The sequence below is a fragment of the Nothoprocta perdicaria genome, unplaced genomic scaffold, assembly GCF_003342845.1.
Source record: "Nothoprocta perdicaria isolate Ctin4 unplaced genomic scaffold, notPer1 scaffold_131, whole genome shotgun sequence".
NCBI classification, from domain to species: Eukaryota; Metazoa; Chordata; class Aves; order Tinamiformes; family Tinamidae; genus Nothoprocta; species Nothoprocta perdicaria.
This window is the reverse complement of record NW_020454439.1, coordinates 201,810-219,618: the sequence shown is the minus strand read 5'-3', so window position 1 is coordinate 219,618 and position 17,809 is coordinate 201,810. Positions and strand designations below refer to the sequence as shown.

Here is a 17,809-nt window from a genome sequence, read left to right as displayed (position 1 = left end):
CTCTTTGGCACTGCCTTTGTCTGTAGTTAGACCACCCGCCAGCCTCTCTTCAGAAAGACGGGAAAAACAGGAGGATGACACCTATATTGATGTTGGCAGCCCACTGATGTAGGAGGTTGTTTCACACTCCCACTGGCAAGGGGATAAGAGACTTTTCACAATAAAGTGGCTCAGTTTGGTACTGGGAAAACAAATGTCTGATTCAAAGACCAAAGCAACACCTTTTAAAAGACCACCCTTAATGATGCAGCTGCCTTTACTCAAGGCAGAATATATAGCATTCATCCATGTGTGTATATATATATATTTCTACTCTCTTATCTACACATATATGCTCACAACTACACAAAGATACTTCACCATATTCCACATGCATCAGTGTGTGGATATTATTAGTTTAATGAAAGCTATTAACCTGTTACACTAGGCTGGGGCACTGAGATGACGCGTTCAGTCTCCAAAGTGAGCACGAGGCCCTTAATACTTTTGGCCATTCATTTACCCCTTTTCTTGAGGGACCCTCTCACGCACTGTGCTGTGACTCTGGGAAGCGGCCGTGGCAATCTCAGGGGAACTGTCCCTGTGACAGGACACACTTTCCAAAACTGCAGAAGAAAATAAATGCCCTGTTAATAGGAAAAATGATTTTATACAACTACTAAATCATAGAATCATAGAATCATAGAATGCCGAAGGTTGGAAGGGACCTCAGAGGTCATCGAGTCCAACCCCCCTGCTCACGCAGGGTCACCTAGAGCACGTGGCACAGGGCTGCATCCAAGCGGGTTTTAAAGATTTCCAAAGAAGGAGACTCCACAACCTCTCTGGGCAGCCTGTTCCAGTGCTTTGTCACCCTCACAGTGAAGAAATGCTTCCTTAAGTTCCTGTGTAATCCTACAGTAATTTAAAAAATAGGCTTCCTCTCAGCCCTGCTGTTATGTACATTAAGATATGAAGACACTTCCTTCCCCAATCTTGAAAAATAAGCCCTAAGCTAAAAAGAAAAAAACTCGATAACCTCATCCATAAGACTTGTTTTGTCACAGCTCACCATAGATGATTTCCTATATTAAAAAATATACCATTGGACTTCAATAATGAAAAATAACTCTGAACACACACATTGGAAAACAAATTACCTTACATTTCCCTTTTGAGGTTGGCACTCTAAATAAGGGTATCTTATTTCCAGTGATTTATTTGTAAGCGTACACGAAGACAGCCCCAGAAAATCTAACTCATCCAACTGTTTCTTGGATCCATGTTCAATAATGCTCTAGCTAGAAAATATTTTCCTCTTCATCACTATTTCTCTCTTTCCCCTACTGCATTATCGCCTGCTAAGTAGAGGCAAAAAATTACTGTCCTTCAGTCTGCAGTTCTAGACTTTCATGAAACCTACTTCACCCTTCGGGAATTTAAAAGACTATTAAAAGTTTTGGTCAGATTCTGCTCCTTTATGCATGCACATGATAATCACTGCAGTAAATGTGGGCCACACAAAATTTTAGTGGATTTATGATGTTTACAGCGATTTCAAAGCAGCTGCAAATCTGGCAGGAATTGCTCCAAAGATACTTTGCTCTGACTGAGAAGCAGAGTCTGTTCATGGTGTTTTTTCACCCTGCATGACTGCACTAAATTCATCTCCCAGACACAGTGTGAATATCACATCCTTTACTTCTGCCAGGGGCAAAATTCATGCATGCTTCAGCCACTGCGTCTCGACTTTGATTTCTGCCTTGCCTGTCCTCTGCCCAAGCAGGATTACTTCATTTCTTGTCTTAGCTCCACGTGCCGCACAGGGAGGTCTCAGAATCGCTCGGCTGCAAGGGGCCTCAGCGGGTCTCTCGCCCCTTCTCCTGCTTCAGGCAACGTTACTGGTGACCTTAGAGCAGGTTGCTTAGTGTTGTGCCCAGCCAGGTCTTTAAAAGCTGCAAGGAAGGGGGTTCCTACCATAACTTCCAATGGCAGCATTCAGATCCTGTGCCTTGCATTTCTCTTCATGTTTGGGAAGGAAGGTGCTAGCATAGGGGTACCACATTCGGTAGGGAGGTAGAGCTTACACTCTGAGCTGAACCACAAGAGGCCTCAGAGGGTAAGGAAGAGAACACAAAATAGCTTTCTTCTTAAAACTTCAACATTCAAATATACCTTGGTGGATGCCTCACAGGCATCCAAAACATACAGAATTTTCACGCCTTGCTTTTCAAGGGCATATTTGCTACAAAGGGCAAGGAAGGAACATTCACGTCTGAACACTAGCACTTCCTTTAGCACACGACCCAGAGAGACCTATTTGTGTCCAAGTGGGCAAGTTAAGAACAAATTTAGTGCAAAAACGCAGAAGAGTTTAAGGCAGTGGCCATGCTAAAAGAGAGTGGCACTTCTTGTGAAGGAAGCCAAGACAGGCAGCCTTTGAAATCAGGTTTGTGGTATGCATCATTATCAGGGATTCCCACCCACACTTGCGCTGTTCCCCATCCAGGTTCACTTCTCTTCCAGCCTCCTGATGCCCTGCAAATATCAGAGAGCAAAATTTAGCCCCGGTGCTTTAAAACCCGATCAAGGTGGCATTAGAGCTGATGGACAGACGGTTAATTCCTGTGCAAACGAGGCCCGTGACTTGTTGCTCAGTGCACAGAGCTAACGGCACCGCTGCGCGCGGGGCCTTACGGGCACGGACGTTTCCGCAACGTGGCCGCGTCCACTGCGCCCTCCACGCGGAAGCGCGTCCTGTCCCAGGATGTAACTGCAACTATTTCACTTCTAAATGATGTTAATAAGAAGAAATATCGAAAATAATTGCTAGGTTCGTTAACAGTTTTGGTGACTCGTGCCCAGCTTACTCGCAAATAAATACAAATCAAGTGGCAACGGTGCAAATGCTTGAACTCAGCACGAACAGGACCATGCCAACATCCTGCAACTTGGAACTAACCATTACTTGTGTCAAAACATTTCCCCCTTCATAAAGAAGGGTGAAGAAAACACTCATTGTCAAATTCAGCATACTGCTTAAACCAAAAGCAACAGAGGCGGGGAAAACATAGAAAATGGAATTCATTGTTTCACATTTTGGTAACAAAAAAATTCAATTACTTATAACAATCAACAGGAAAAGGTAAAATGCATCATATAACTTGACCTGAAGTCTGCTTTTTGAAAAAATAAACATACATATATGTGTGTGTGTATATATATGTATGTATTTTTACAGGATTGTTTTCTTTTTCCTGGCTTTTTTCCTTCCAACATGCAGCCCACCAAAAGCAAACAGCCCATGCAGCCATGCATCAGCTGTTGTTTTAGGAGACTAGCAGCTTGGCCTGCTGGTAATCTCGGCTACGACAGCTGAGAAAGGTGCCAGAATTGATGGTGATTGTGTTACACGCAGTATTTGCCCAGTAGGAACTACACTGAGACTACCAATTCATCTTAGCTTGATGGCTGAACAGCCACACAGTAAAATTATTTTTCAGGCACTACTTTTTTCTTTTTTGCAGGGATATGAAGTGGTTGGGTCTAGGTGAAGAACTCGGTATCACATCATTTTCAAAATTTCTCACATTTTCACGTTACTTTTCAATTACTGAAAACAACTGCCCTACAAATCTAAAAAAAGATTGTTTTTTTTTCTTAAATCTCTTTACTCCCAGACTGCAAATTAAATCTGTACATTCATTTAAATTAAAGTTAATACTTAAATTAATCAGCTGTCCTTGGCAGAACCCCCTAGGGAGGCTGCCAGGTGCATGTCTGAGACTGCTTCACTTGGTAATTTCACATTAGGGAGAGAAGAAAAAGAACCGACCTTCAAGAGCCTATAAAGAGACTTCATGGAGGGCATCCCAAAGCCAAACTCAAGGGTCCATAGCCATTTAAGAGAGCTAAGCCAATTCCAAAGACCCTTTGGATAAGAATGTCTCCTTATCTCTGGATTCTGGATGTCTCCAGGAGTGAAATATGACAGTGTGAAGAACTTCATGAAGTTCTTCATTGATCAAAGAAAAGTGGGGAATGGGTTCGGGTACTCTAGAAGTTGTATGGTGTTTTCTGCGGAACTGCAAGCTAGTTCTAAATTTCTCCTGTATGAAAGCAACTTCATCTCTTTATTCCTTCAGGCAAGGACATGCTCAGGCATGCACAGCTGTTTTCTTCCTTTTTCCAACCTGTAACTTGTTCTGCATTGTCTAATGGCTTCATTTTTAAAAACACAGAATGACCTATTAAAACAAATCAAAAACTAAAAGCTATTTAGGTGGCAAAGCAGCTTTTCATTACTGATTTCAAGGAAATTGCACTAGGTGTAGTTTTAAACAAAGCTTAACTCTGAAGTACTGTCCACTTTTTCCAACTGCACAGAGCTATTCAGCTATTTAAAATTTAAGACCTTCCATGTTTTCGGTATCTTTGTACTTTCTAGAAAGCTTCCACAGCACAGTGGCCTCATTTTAATTTCCTAGTACGCAGCTAATATTACCACATTAGCTGCAATTAAACCAACTGCAGTTTGAGAGCAAAGTAAATAAATTCAAAACAATCCCTTCTGTATATTTTCCTTGGCTGCTGTAGGTCTTTCAGCTAACGTATAAACAGTGATCTGGATTCTCCATCTTCTACACATTGCGCTGTTAGCCCTTTCCAGGCTGCCCTTTCCAGTCCCACGGCTGCATCGGCTGATCCTCACCTGTGAAACAAGGATGCTCTCTCATTGCCACCTATGGCCTCTAACATTTTGTCTCACTTCTTCTAAAGGATTTGAAATAGAATTGAAAAATAGTAATCAAATAAATCCGTACAGATCTATGGAACCTCACTATTTGAGTGAATCGTGTGGGAATAAAGGAATTCTTTAGGATGCAGCATGTACACATGCAGCAAGGCTTGCAGGGCGGTCTCAGATGAACTGTTCACTTCTGCACTGGGATTTGGATTTCACCTGAACCAGTACCTACAGGTCACCTTGCAGTGCACTTGAGGAAGCTTGGATAACAGGGAAGGCTTTCAACAGAAATCACTTTCATTTTCTGATCAAAGTTCTACTTAAAACTATGGTCATAAAACTACTTAACCCAAAATGAAAACTGCATCTCCTGTATATAAGAATAGATAAGAATCTCCTATAGATAAGAATTTAGGACATTTCAAGAAACACTCAGTTGGGTGATAGGATACAGCTTGGAAATATTTGAACAAGTTTTGCTGCCTTTTTTTAATATATATGCATATATATGTGTATATACACACACACAGAGAAATATATAAAACTAAAAATAAAATGGAGAGTCTGATCTGTTTGAAAATCCTAATGATAGGAAAATATGAAAGTATGAGGAGAAAAAACATTGCATAATGAGGCAAAAGACAAATCATTTCCCTTAAATGTTAAAATGACCTCTATGTGTAAATATTATAATATCATAACCCTTGGGCAATGAAGCTGGAGGCTCCTGGGGTAACCTCAGAGCCCTGACTGGGAGGAAAGGCTGCTTCCCAGAGCCTTTCTGGACCTTCTCCGTTCCCATTAGGGAACCTGTCCCATTCACCATGGCCCCCTCCTGTCCCCGTCCTTCCATTTGCCTTGGCAGGAAATCCAGGCACGCAGGTTAACCCAGGGTTACTCAAGACATGCCCAGGCGGTATCCAGCAACAAGGCCTCGGAGAATCAATGCCTGCCCTGGGCTCAATACTCACTCTATCTGTCCCTTCATTTCCAGCCATCAAGTCCTGGTGTGGCAGAAGTATTCATTTTGATTAAAAACAGATTTTACAAGGCCCACCCTGAAATGACAAAGAGCTGAGGGTGTTTGTATGCAGGAAAACTAGGATGGGAAAGAATTATGAAGCTGGTAAATGCAACTTTTAAGATACCACTTTTTTGTTGGTTTTTTTTTTTTTTTTTTTTTTTTTTTTTTTTTTAAACTGACAAAAGACAGAGGGGAATAAAAGAGCAGCTAAAAAGGTGCTCAGCACTGTTCTCAGTGCAGGATATTGATCATCAGCCTGATTACCGGAGACAGGAACCGGGAGCACTTCAGACCTCAGCCAGAGCCAGCCACCAGTGCAGCACCGCAGTTAACCTGGGAGAAGCCCCAGAGAACACCCTGCCTAGGACCGGAGAGGTTATTTTTAGATTTGTTCTGATTACGCTTATCTACTGGGGATTTTGTCAGCAAGAGGCATGGCTATTTTCCAGCGGCTGGCAAAGATGAGGAGCTACTCTATCTATCACCATTCCTCCGTCGCAGCTCTCAACTAGGGCTGCAAAGTGTGGCAGAAAGAAAGAGTGAGAAACCTGTACCAGCCCAAACTGACAGGATTTGTCGTCATTGTTGTTGCTGTGAGAATACAGAAGGACAGTGAATTCTTAATGGAAAAGTATATAATACTTTTACCAAACTTAGCATGACATTCAAAAAAGCACAAAACCCACAAACTTGTTTTCTTTAAATATTAGTTCAATAGCTACTTGCACTACTTTGAATAAAAATGAAGCCTCGACAGCAGTAATATTATAAACACTATCAACCTTGGAATGGTTCATTATGGTGCTTGTGTTATACCCAATTTAATATTTATTTAGAAACCGCTAGCAGGGAGCCCGCAGATGGCTCGCTGCTCTGAGCCAAATGATCCCACATGACGGGTGCCCGCATTATCCTCCTCCCATCCAAATGCCACTGTACAATAAGGAATCTGCATGTGAATCCAAGTAAACCCAGCCATGGTGATGCCAAAAGCAACCACGGAGCACTTACCTACACATTTCACGTGAAGTATCTGTGAGCATTCACTTGTGCTACTTTAATAAGGGACCAAGCGGACGGTAGAGGACAAGACACCATGAGAGTGAAGCCTCAGCTTGGTCACAGAGACGAGACCCTTTGGGTTTTGATGCAGGTTTGCCCAGTTTCCACACATCGCTTTGGGTCTCCTCTGTGCTCACAAAGCCTGGCTGCCATCGCAGCTCCCTTCTGCTGGCACGTGGTTTTGAACAACAGAGGCGGCCGTCGGGACGAGGTGCAGAACTAACCAGGGCACGAGCCCAGGCCCCTCTGGGTCAGCAAGATTAAACCAGCCCAGCAAAGGTATTTTTGGTTCCGTGAGATTAAGCCGGCTCTGCGCTTAGTGTAAGGAAGTTTGATCCGCATCGATCACCGGACTGTGGTCAGCAATTCTCTGAACTCCTCAAGATGGTTAGGTTCAAACAGACTCTACCGAGAAACCCTTTAAGAAAGGAACAAGTCCCCCAAAAAACAACAAAAAATCCGAACAAAGCAAAAATCCAGCAGCAAAACTCTCATTACATCTCACTCCCTAGCATGTGGAGATTTTGTTAAGATATTTTTAGCTCTGTGGGTGAAAAGAAGCACTGTGCTGTAGAGTATCATCTCAGATGAATTCTCTTATATATCTGCCAATTCTGGGGGGCTGCTTGCAATTTCAGATTTTCTGGGAAATAAATTGGTTCAGTATCTCTTCCAAACAGTCTTGCTACTTGATATAGTGCTTTGCACAAACTGATGAAAACAGAGTCCATGTTATAGGGGAGAGACCATTAAGAAGAGCTTTGATCTGTTACTTCTACATGATTTCCAGCAGTGAGTCACACCATTAGAAATCCTACTCAGATTTTACAAACGTGTATAGGAAATCAGAATATCACAAATACAGACACAACACAACAAAGTAACAAGGAAAGACAAAAAAAATAGCTTTTGAGATAGGCTGATGCTAGCAGAAAGCAACTCGTAATGTGTTGGGAGAAAATATTCCATTTAGCAGCATCATGTTCCAAAATTCAGACATTCTTCATAAATTTGCAATAGCTTCATTACAGGTATTCATCATCTACACCAATGCTTTGATAGGTAGGACTTTCCAAAAATGGCTTGGCATATATTTAATATGTCATCAAATGAGGGGCATATTTAATATGTCATCTTAGAAGTTAGGAGCATCTACTGCAGCTTACAAAAAGCATCCTCATGATCACCGCAGGTGCTGCTGCCATGCACAGCATCTTAAGCCGCCTCCAAAACCCCACTCTGCTTGTAGAGCACATGTTTGTGGAGGCCACGCTGCCTACCAGCGCATGCCAGGGTGGGCTCACATTAGAAAGCAGGATAATAAATCTTTGCTAGTGTGAGTGAGGCAGAAGCGCGTACTAACGGGTGCCGCCTTCTGAAGCACATCACGCTTTAGCAGCTAAGTTGTAGCTCATTTGGAAGCTTTAGCTGCTGCTTGCGAAATGCTGCGCTGCATTTCAGCCTCCTGCAGCCTGCCAGAGGCTCCTTCTTCATCATCACACCTGCCAACAAGCACCAAGATCTGCACCTTAATTTCCACCAGCAGATGCAGGAAGCATCTTATGGTGTTTTTTGGTTTTCATTTTTTTTTGCCTGCAACTCCCATCCCCTTTATTGTTTTTCCAGAAGACATATTTACTGATTTCTCTATTCCTACTAATCAAGAAAAAGATTTTTCCCACTTGATATTGCAAAAATACCACCAATCATTTCTTTCTGACAACATGAAATTCTGTAAAACAGTAATTACTGTCCATATGTCTTTTCAGTAAACTCTGCCTGTCTTAAATAAAAATCAGAGAGGGTGTTCACCTTTTCATACTAAGCAGGTACTGTGTTCTCATAGAGCAGCATTTCAAAAAGATACATCTGAAAAAGATCCTTTTGAAGGAATTCTTTCTAAAGAAGTGAACATAGACCAGAGGTCATCTCCTTTTACACAAATTCCCATATGTATACAGACATAATTCCACAAGGAAATCTAAAGGTTCATGCCAAAAATACTCAAGCTCAATACTCAAGAATAACACGCTCCCCTCTTCCAAACTGTAACAATGGTGGGATTAATCTGGATTTAAAATGTGTGCATTTTTGCCTATTCATTTTAGTCTTTAGTAAAACTCCCTCCTCATACACATTCTTTGGAAGTGTTGGCTGGTCTAAGTTAGACACTTTTTTGACATTAATAAATGTACTCACCTACATATCCCATCTAATGATTCAGCTCTTGTTAAGTTTGCAAAAGCAAGCGGACACAATGTGAAATCATTTAAAAGGACACATAGAAACAGGAGTCTATATTACAAGGAAAAGGGAGAAAAAGCAGGGAAAAATAAATGTGGAATTATTCACAAGGTGGAAAGGGAAAAAGAGGTTAGTGTTTCAGGCACTCAGCCTGAGAGAAAAGGCAGAAAAAATAGAGTAGAATATAGTAGAGTATAGTAGTTTGACTAGAGTAATTTTAGAAAGGGATACAGCACACCTAAAGCAGTATATTGAGAAAAAAAAAGCATATGTTTCTAGGGATAGAGATAATTTGGGATGTTCATACCTCAAACTGCCACACTTCCGTGGCCCCCTTATCTGCTCTCGAGTCTGGATGCATCTGGCAGCGTTCCCGAAGTTTACCTGACGGAACGTGTACAACAGAAGATGGGATCTGATGATGTTAACAGCAAAGGAAAGCAGTGATTACAAAGCGCTTGCACAACTTCCAAAGCCCAAACCTTAACCAAAGGCTGGCTAAAAGCTTACGAGGGGCAGGAGAGGCTTTTCACACGTAAAGCACTAAACAAGAGAAAGAACCCAGTGGCCCAGCCAGGTGGGCTGGGAAAGCTCAGGTTAGAATATAGGAAACCCCAACTTTAACCTTCTGGTAATCTGTAAAAGGCACTGCCCCAAGATATGGAGCAGTGCAATCCCACCCACCCGAGCGGGACAGGCAGTCCTGTAGCTCACTGCTCCCCGGTGATAGCTGAGGTGCTCAGTCTTATAAAGCAACACAGGGCAAGAAGGTAAAGGGACAATAGAGCCCAGCCTCCTGACTCTCATCTTTTATCCACTGGACAGCACTACTTTCACTTAAATATATATGTTTACTTGGATTGCTCCTACTGTTGTGACATTGATTCAGGACACAGATCTATCTCAGCAAAAGTCAAGAAAAACAAAAAAGAGTGTTTTCATGATATATTTTTTTTAAAAAAGCTATTGCAACTACGTTAGAGTATAGGTGAAAAATTCTTGTTCATGAAAATCTTCACCCACCTGACAATATACACTATTCTTTGAGAAACTAATTTACTAAGCTGATTCTGCCTTTCACCAAGAAGGATGACTTTTCCCCAGCAGGAACTGGGTTCATGGAGCAGCAATGTCTGTGGACTCACCTCTGTGAAAGCCACAAGCCTTAAATGGCTTTGAAGACAGATTTTATACAGCAGGCCTCGGTGCAAACAGTGTAGCAATGATGATTTCTTAAAAGAGAGGAAAGCAAAGATAGTGAATCTCTTTCTGTAACAAGCAGAGAACGTTTACAGAGAGAATAAGAATGAGCAACAACTCTTGCAATATTCTTCTGTAACTGCAAAGTTACCACTCAAACATCCCATTTTTTCTTGAAAAGGAACTAGCACTCATAGCAGTGCAGTTAAACACTCCATAATGGGTTTCCAAAATTCACAGAGCTGCTGGCAGCTACAATTATGTCCAACAAAAAAAGCAAAATGCAAGGTAGTTTTTTTCACTCCATGCTAGATTACATCTAATTCCTACACAACAGCAAAGATTCAGAAACTTCAGAAATTAGCAAAATGAGCTTGCTAGCTGAAAGCATTAGGAAGGGCAAGTGAAGAAGGTGAAGGGTCTTGGTATTTAAAAGCCTAAATGGAAGAACTAAGGGATGGGTGAAGGGCCAGAGTGAAATGAAGACAAGAGAGAAGGGCATACAAAAAACACTGTAAAGGAGGACCTCTTTATGAATGAGAAAAAATCCAGAAGCCCATTTGTATCTCATCAGAAATATTTAACCTGTGAATTAATAGTCTGTTTGCTTCGGTTCTATAGCAGCTGCTTCATTTCTACAGCAACACGATATCAATTACGCAATAAAAGTCTCCAAAAGTCATTCATTTTCACTTATAGACTAAGAGAATGTAGATCACAGTGTCTGATGAGGATGTTTTTCCCACTACTCTTTTGCTTGAAAGAAAATGCCTGGAAAGTGAAATCCATTTTCCTAGAGCAATGATAGAAGAGTGGGTCAAATGACAAGATTCTTAAAGGTGGAGAAAATGGGTGAAACTTGGGGGCTTGATTTCTGAGAGAGTATAAAGAGTCAAAAGTGGAGGTCTGAGCTAGTTTAGGAGCAGTTCCAACTTAACACCGCAGGACAGCAGATATCCCACTCCTCTGTTGGACTCCTCCTGAAAAGCCTTTGTTAAGCAGGAATTAGATCTGTAACTAGCATCCCAGTTCAGTTAGCTTCTAGAGATGGCGAGATTTAGGTACAAAATTCTTATTTGGATGCCTACTTAAGAAAAATACCATATAGCAATATTTAACTTTGTTTTTTATCTCACACTACCATAAATCTCATTTAGCACTTTATTACAATTCCCTTATTGTAACTAAAACAAACCAAACAAATTAAATGTTCTGTTCTATCTGTTAAGATGCTCCTGAATTCTTGAAGCTGCTGTCTCATTTCCCTCAAAGACAACAGGCACGACACTGTAATTCATGTATTGCCATAACTCTGCTCTATGCTGTTCATATGCTGCCTGCAGGCATCACTTTTCTCCCTGCATAGTGAATAGGAACAGAATTGGAACACAGCACCAACAGATCTTGCTGTTTTCTGTATCTGTGCTTCCAGCTCCTCCACTCTGGTTCTTCGTTAGAGCTACTGCAGCTCTGAGAAACGAAAGACTCGCAGATGCTCTGAGCAGGGCAGCCCTCCTCGTCCCAGGATGAAGGGAAGGGTGACGGACCCCGCACGCTCTTCCTGCCACATTTCAGAGGCCGGCATCAGTCCATGGACAAGCTCAGTCCAAAGAAGCCACGGGCAGGTGGTTTTAGGAAGTCAAAAGGCAAGAGCGGATGAAGATATCTAATTCTATTAGGCTACATTCTGCATTTTATTAGTATATTGCATCGCTGTTCTGCATATCACTATGCTGCTTATAGCAAAGAAGCAAAGTTTCCTCTTACAGAGCACATCAGTGACTCCATATCCTGCTTTGCCTGCTTCTCCAGGGTGAACAAGAAGATGCTTCCACTTCCAGGCTGCCGCTTGGGAGAGAGGGAAGCGTCCCCCACAAACTGAGCAGTGCGTGGGCATCAGGCACTCGAGAAACACTCACTTTCTGTACATCCTCACAGATAAATGTATCATCCTCTATTCAAAGTCTCCAAGGAAACAAGAAGATAAGAAGACATCAGAAATGTAAATTTAAAAGAGTAAAACAAACCAAAACATTCTGCTGTTTATTTTGTTGCAAATTTACATATACATTCACACTACTATTAAGCTGGAATTATAGTCCATGAGCTTACGATTTTATTCACATATTTACAATAGTAGTTACTTGTATTGCCAAGATCAAGTCTCTATCATGCTAATAACTGCTTATTCACAAAGCAGTTTGTATTCTAAAAACCTTATCTCAGTAGCCAACACAAAGAAAAATAAGCATCATCACCATGTTGACTGAACTGAAAGAGAAGAGGGAAAAAAAAGAATCCTTAAAGTCACAGAGGAAATCTGTATCAGAATTAGGAACTGAATACACTTCTCAATATTTAGCTAGTTCATGGCATGCAGTAAATGCAGCATGAACTGCACCCACTGCAGGCCCTCAGTTTCAAAATGGCTCCCCCAGAAGTACACAGTGTACTTGTGATTTTATTGTTTTCTATCTGTGATAAGAGCTTGCTTCATTTTCAGCACCAGTGTCTCGCTTCACCCTTTCTTCAGGTAGAAAGCTACGTGGATATTTTATTAGGTTAAAAAAAAAAAAGAAAACAACAAAAAGAGACTTGGACATGGAGGAACAGAGAGCGGAGCCTAGAGCACACAGCTGGTTGGGGAGGCTGCTGTCTCCATGCTGCTCTCAAAACACTTGACAAGGAGAAATCCTGGATTTCTCTTTGCTTGCAGCCAAAACACAACAAAACATCTTAATAACATGAAGGCTTTTCCAAACTGCAGCACTGTTGCAATCTGCCCCTAGATGTAGCAAAGCATCTCGTTGTTACTAGCAGCAATGTATACCTTATTCCAATTGCATATACTCTTACTAGCTTGCCAGGAAACACAGAGTTCAAGACAGCTTAAGTTCTTTGATGGTCAGTTAATTACACGTCACTTATAAATCAACAAACTGCTTCAACCTTGATTTGGTTTAAATTGTGTTAGCTGAGCCTGTTTCTCCTTGAGAAGGAATCCCATTCTGTGTGTCACTCTTAAAGCACAAAATGGTCAAAGAGCTGGATTCTCATGCTGCCTGCTCAGCTTTCTCCATCTCCTTTGACACAACTTAAAAGTACCAGAGAACCAACCTCTTCTCAGTGGTTATTTAGTCAGAAAGATGGAAAGAAAAAGTTCTTTCCTAGAGAAGCATCTGTGGTCAAGGCCGCAAATGCTGTCCTGCTTCCCTCAAGTCTATAGTGTTTGCTACAGGCTCCAGCAAATGCAGGGTCCCACCTCCTGAGCAATACAAAATACCTGTTTTGAGGGGTTCATTTCTTTTTCCCATTTCTTCCTGTACATCCCATACTGCAGTGATCTACAGAGAAAGCTCTCTGTAGATAAAACACACCAGCTTTTCCTCTACTTAAAAATAAATCACTGCTGTGTTGTGGGTAGAAACCACTCGTGGTGTTATTCAAACAGTGCATCTGTTTTATCGGGATAAAAAGACACTTTGAAAAGTACCTTTGGTCCTGAAATGACAATTTTATGCATTTAAAGAGGGAGACTCTAACCCTGTATTCCATGTAAAGCAAGATATATTTTTTTGAATTAACTTCATGAACGTTATGTTCTGAAAGAACATGAATGAACATTATTTCCAGCTCATGTGCTCAAGCAAACCTGCCCAAGAAAGCTTTTGGAGCATGTATGAGCTTGTACCGTCAGCAGAACCTAGTCATAACACTCCTAGTTATGAACATGATTCAGGATCCTATACATTAAGGCCCGAGAAGAGATTACTTTCCTCTGTGCAGAGCCTCTTTGCTAAGCTAAATTAAGCAAAATAATAATAGCAGAGACAAACCATGTATTAGAAGTAGTTCAAAAACAGCAGGGAGGATGGAGAGGAATAAAGAGTAATACAGTATCTATTAACTAACGGAATGCTCATGGAAATGGGGATAAGATGCACATGCATGCCAAATGAACTCTTATCTACTCCACCATAAGCAAATATACCAAAATGAATTCACAAGGGCAAGCATCTTCAAGTAAAGGATAACACTCTAAGTATCCAGCCATTAGGTTCCTCTAAAACGTGTTTTAATTGCGGCAATCAAAATGAATTCATTTTGCAATCACACAAATGTGTTAGAGGCTTCCACTTACACTTCAGTCTTAGTCAAGTACTACTGAAGAGTTATTTAACACTGAATGTTATCACACAATTAGCATACATAAAATATTTTAACTGTATATTAAAAGGATCTCTAAAATGAATTCCTTTCTTATACGCTGTTTGAGTGATTCCTTAGACAATTTTCAGCAACAACTAATACTTTTGTTTTTACTACTTATAAGTCAGACTTGTTGAGAAAGCAAATTCAGCCTAGCTAGAACAGAGCTACACAACAACACAAGAAACATGCAGTGAATCTGCCTGCAGCCACTGGCACAACCTCTTTCTGATGCAACCACGTTGTTTGACATGCCAGCCTCTGCAGCACGGAAGGCAAGAGAGGACCCGCAAACGCTCCATGTTAAAGCAACTGTTCCAGAAATATTATAAGGACAAATTTTTCAATCCTCCTCCAGTGCTCCCAATGACTGTGAAATGATGACACACAGAAACACACAAGGATCCAGGCCAAACCAACTTTGCACAATCCCTATCAATCAAACACACCCTGTTCAGAGGGGTGTTTCTAGACACACCTATTTACCAAAACCCTCCTGCTTTAAAGAGCATCAAATCTGAGAGAAGAATGCATGGACCTGTGACATTACACCATAACTTGCAAAATAGCAACATTTCCTAGAGAAGATATTTTCCTCTTTATTTTCATACATTTACCTCTTCCTGAGCTTTAATGAAGGAGGGTTAGAAAATGCATTCACTGAGTGGCCTAATGGCAATACCTGCCAACTAGTTGAGATCATTCTACAGCTCATTAAAAAGCCATATTTGATTTATTTCCAATCTCTTCCCACCTGGTGTGTTCAGCAGCCGGGACATCTTGCAAGAGTAGGAGATAAACTGCTCGCAGTACTCAGCACTATTGGTGATGGCGGAAATCTGGTCCATAGTCGCACTGTAGTTGAGCTGCAGTACAGATAATTTCTCCAAGCTGTTGCCTCCCACAGAAGTCTGCATTGGCAGGTCATGATACACAGTTGTCCAAACTTTATCCTCTAAAAGGAACGGCGGAAAAAAAAGACAAGACAATAATAAGTGGAAGGCACTGAAAACAAATTAAAATAAATTTTGACCTATCATAAATGGTGAAAACAATCTGCAACAGAACTTGTGAGAGAGAGGGGAGGAAGAAGGGCAAGGGCTTGCATGAATACAGTCATCGGAGGACAACCTTTACTAAAAATAGTTCCAACAATTTGCCACAAACTGCTGAAGAGAAGAGTCTAGTTGCCTTCGTGGTGTTGAGAACCAAAATGCTGTTTGCTTTATAAAGCACATTATTTCATTGCTTCCTTAAATGACCAACAGTAACAATAACTTGTGGAACTAACAAGGATTAGTTTGGATCAGAAAACAATTTAAAGGACAACAAGGCAGGTGCTATAAAGACTTAAGGACTCCATTTAGGAAAACCCAGTGTGTAGGAAGCTGCTGGGATCTGGAGGGCAGCAGTGCTTTGTGATACTGCAATATTAGAGTCACACCAAATTCTAATATGTTTCTATTATTTGCTGTTTAGCACTAAACTACTGTATTTTACTAATATACACAACAGTAAAGATTTTTTACATTTTTACTGAGCCAAGCTCTGTGCCCTGGGAAAGCAAAAGCACCGATCATTGCAACTGATAGAATTCAATTTACAATAGAAGGGCTATACGACCCAAGTTGATGGCCAACTTCTGGTTGTATAGTATGGATCTTAAGGCATGGCTTGATAGGAGGCAATGGAAATATAAAAGCTTCAGTATAGGTGTGAAAAAGAGATAATGAGCCAGAAAGCTGATCCAGTTTCTAGTAATGAGAAATAAAGCAGCATAGGCTGAATCTCACTCCTTCCCACCGCTTATTGCAAAGCAGCATAAACATCCACCATAAAAGAGAGACTGTATTTGTTATACTGCTTTAAACTACTAAATAGCACGTCCCTAGACAAGGCCTTACTATGATGCCTTTGTTGGTAGTTACCAGAAGAGATTTACAGTGAGAGACCGTAATAATGAATCAACGCACCCCTCTGGCTGGAAGATTTGTGGAAGCTGGAATTCAGTTTAGACAGGAAATAAAGAAAAAGAACACAGAAATTTTTCCGTGCAAGACCATTCATTATCTTTCTTCAAATGGACATTTCACAGAACTAAAATGTAAGTATTTAAGACCGATATGGGCTTTTAGAATCAAACTATGCAGATTCAGTCATAGTTAATGTTGCCTTCCTCTGTGAACACTATTCTATGGCTTGGGTATAATGAATGTATTGTTTAACTCAAGCTGATCAGTTAATAGTGTAAAAACACTATCCCAGTTGATACTGGCTAGTTCATAGGGTCCATCTCAAACAGCCAAAGAGCTCAAACTCCTCCATGAGAGTAAACAAAAACCAAGAATATTCTCTTCTATTGTACAGACCATGTCCCTGAGCACATTTAGCTTAGAGCTTCCTAGAAACATATAACATACTGTCAGTACTATTTATTGTGTATAATCCTCCACACTTTTAAAGGTAATTTTTAGTTATTTAAATCTCTTTCTGCTGTTTTATACACCTCTCCTACTGAAAAGCCAGGCTTTTACTTGATCTGCTCTTTGAGGCAGAGCCATGGGGATCTGTAAGCGCCTGCGGTGGGCTCTCGCCCTGGCCGGCGCAGGGCCTCCCTCTCCGGCCTCGGGAAGGCCGCGCTGCTGACCACCCTTGTCCTTTCGGAGGCGCACAGAGGGAAGCTTGTCAGGCTGCTCCCTCGGCCGCATCCGTCACAAGCGCAGGCTCCGTTCTCCAGGGAGATCAGCTGGCACTTCCAAAGAATACTAATTCACCTGACAGATGTGCCTTGCAGCAGCGAGAGGCCTACGAGGGGTGCAGAGCACCGTGTCCTCAGCTCATCTATGTAAATCTCATCCCTCTTAACAGGAGTCTCTGCCTAATCCCAAAACTTACAGCCAAATCCCACACTTCGGTATGCTAACTCTACAAAAACATTACAACCAACCAGGCATACTCAAAAGTGCCTTGATTTTCATCAAAATATTCACAGAAATAATTTTACACGCATGAAAGTTTTGGGGCTGTTCCACAGTAAAGTTATCTTTCCCTGTCATGATTATTCTTACAGTCAGGACTCTGTGCTCTTAATTTCTTTCCAGCCTTAATTTTCACCACATCGTGTCAGTCTGTTTTCAATTACATGGAGTCATGTGGGCCCATGTGTTTGTAACTGATACGGTGCAAGTCCCGCTAATCAAATGCTCAGAGATAAGGTAAGCAAAGCAGACGCGTCCTCCACAGGGAGCGCCCAGCGCTAGCCAAACAAGATGAAATTCAGCAGGTGGTGCAAGATGGTTATTATTTTAATATTCATAACTTTTGTCCAAAGCTCCATATGAAAC

At 41.3% G+C, this 17,809-nt stretch overlaps 1 protein-coding gene across 1 annotated transcript in view; it reads right to left on the bottom strand.

Annotated features, from left to right (window-relative positions):
• The window catches only part of CNTNAP2 (contactin associated protein like 2), a 432,568-nt gene that overhangs the window by 271,086 nt on the left and 143,673 nt on the right, over positions 1–17,809 (bottom strand). The window contains exon 6 of the mRNA XM_026033686.1: positions 15,220–15,420. Within this exon, the coding sequence (XP_025889471.1) occupies positions 15,220–15,420 (201 nt within the window). The remainder of the gene's footprint in view (positions 1–15,219; positions 15,421–17,809) is intronic.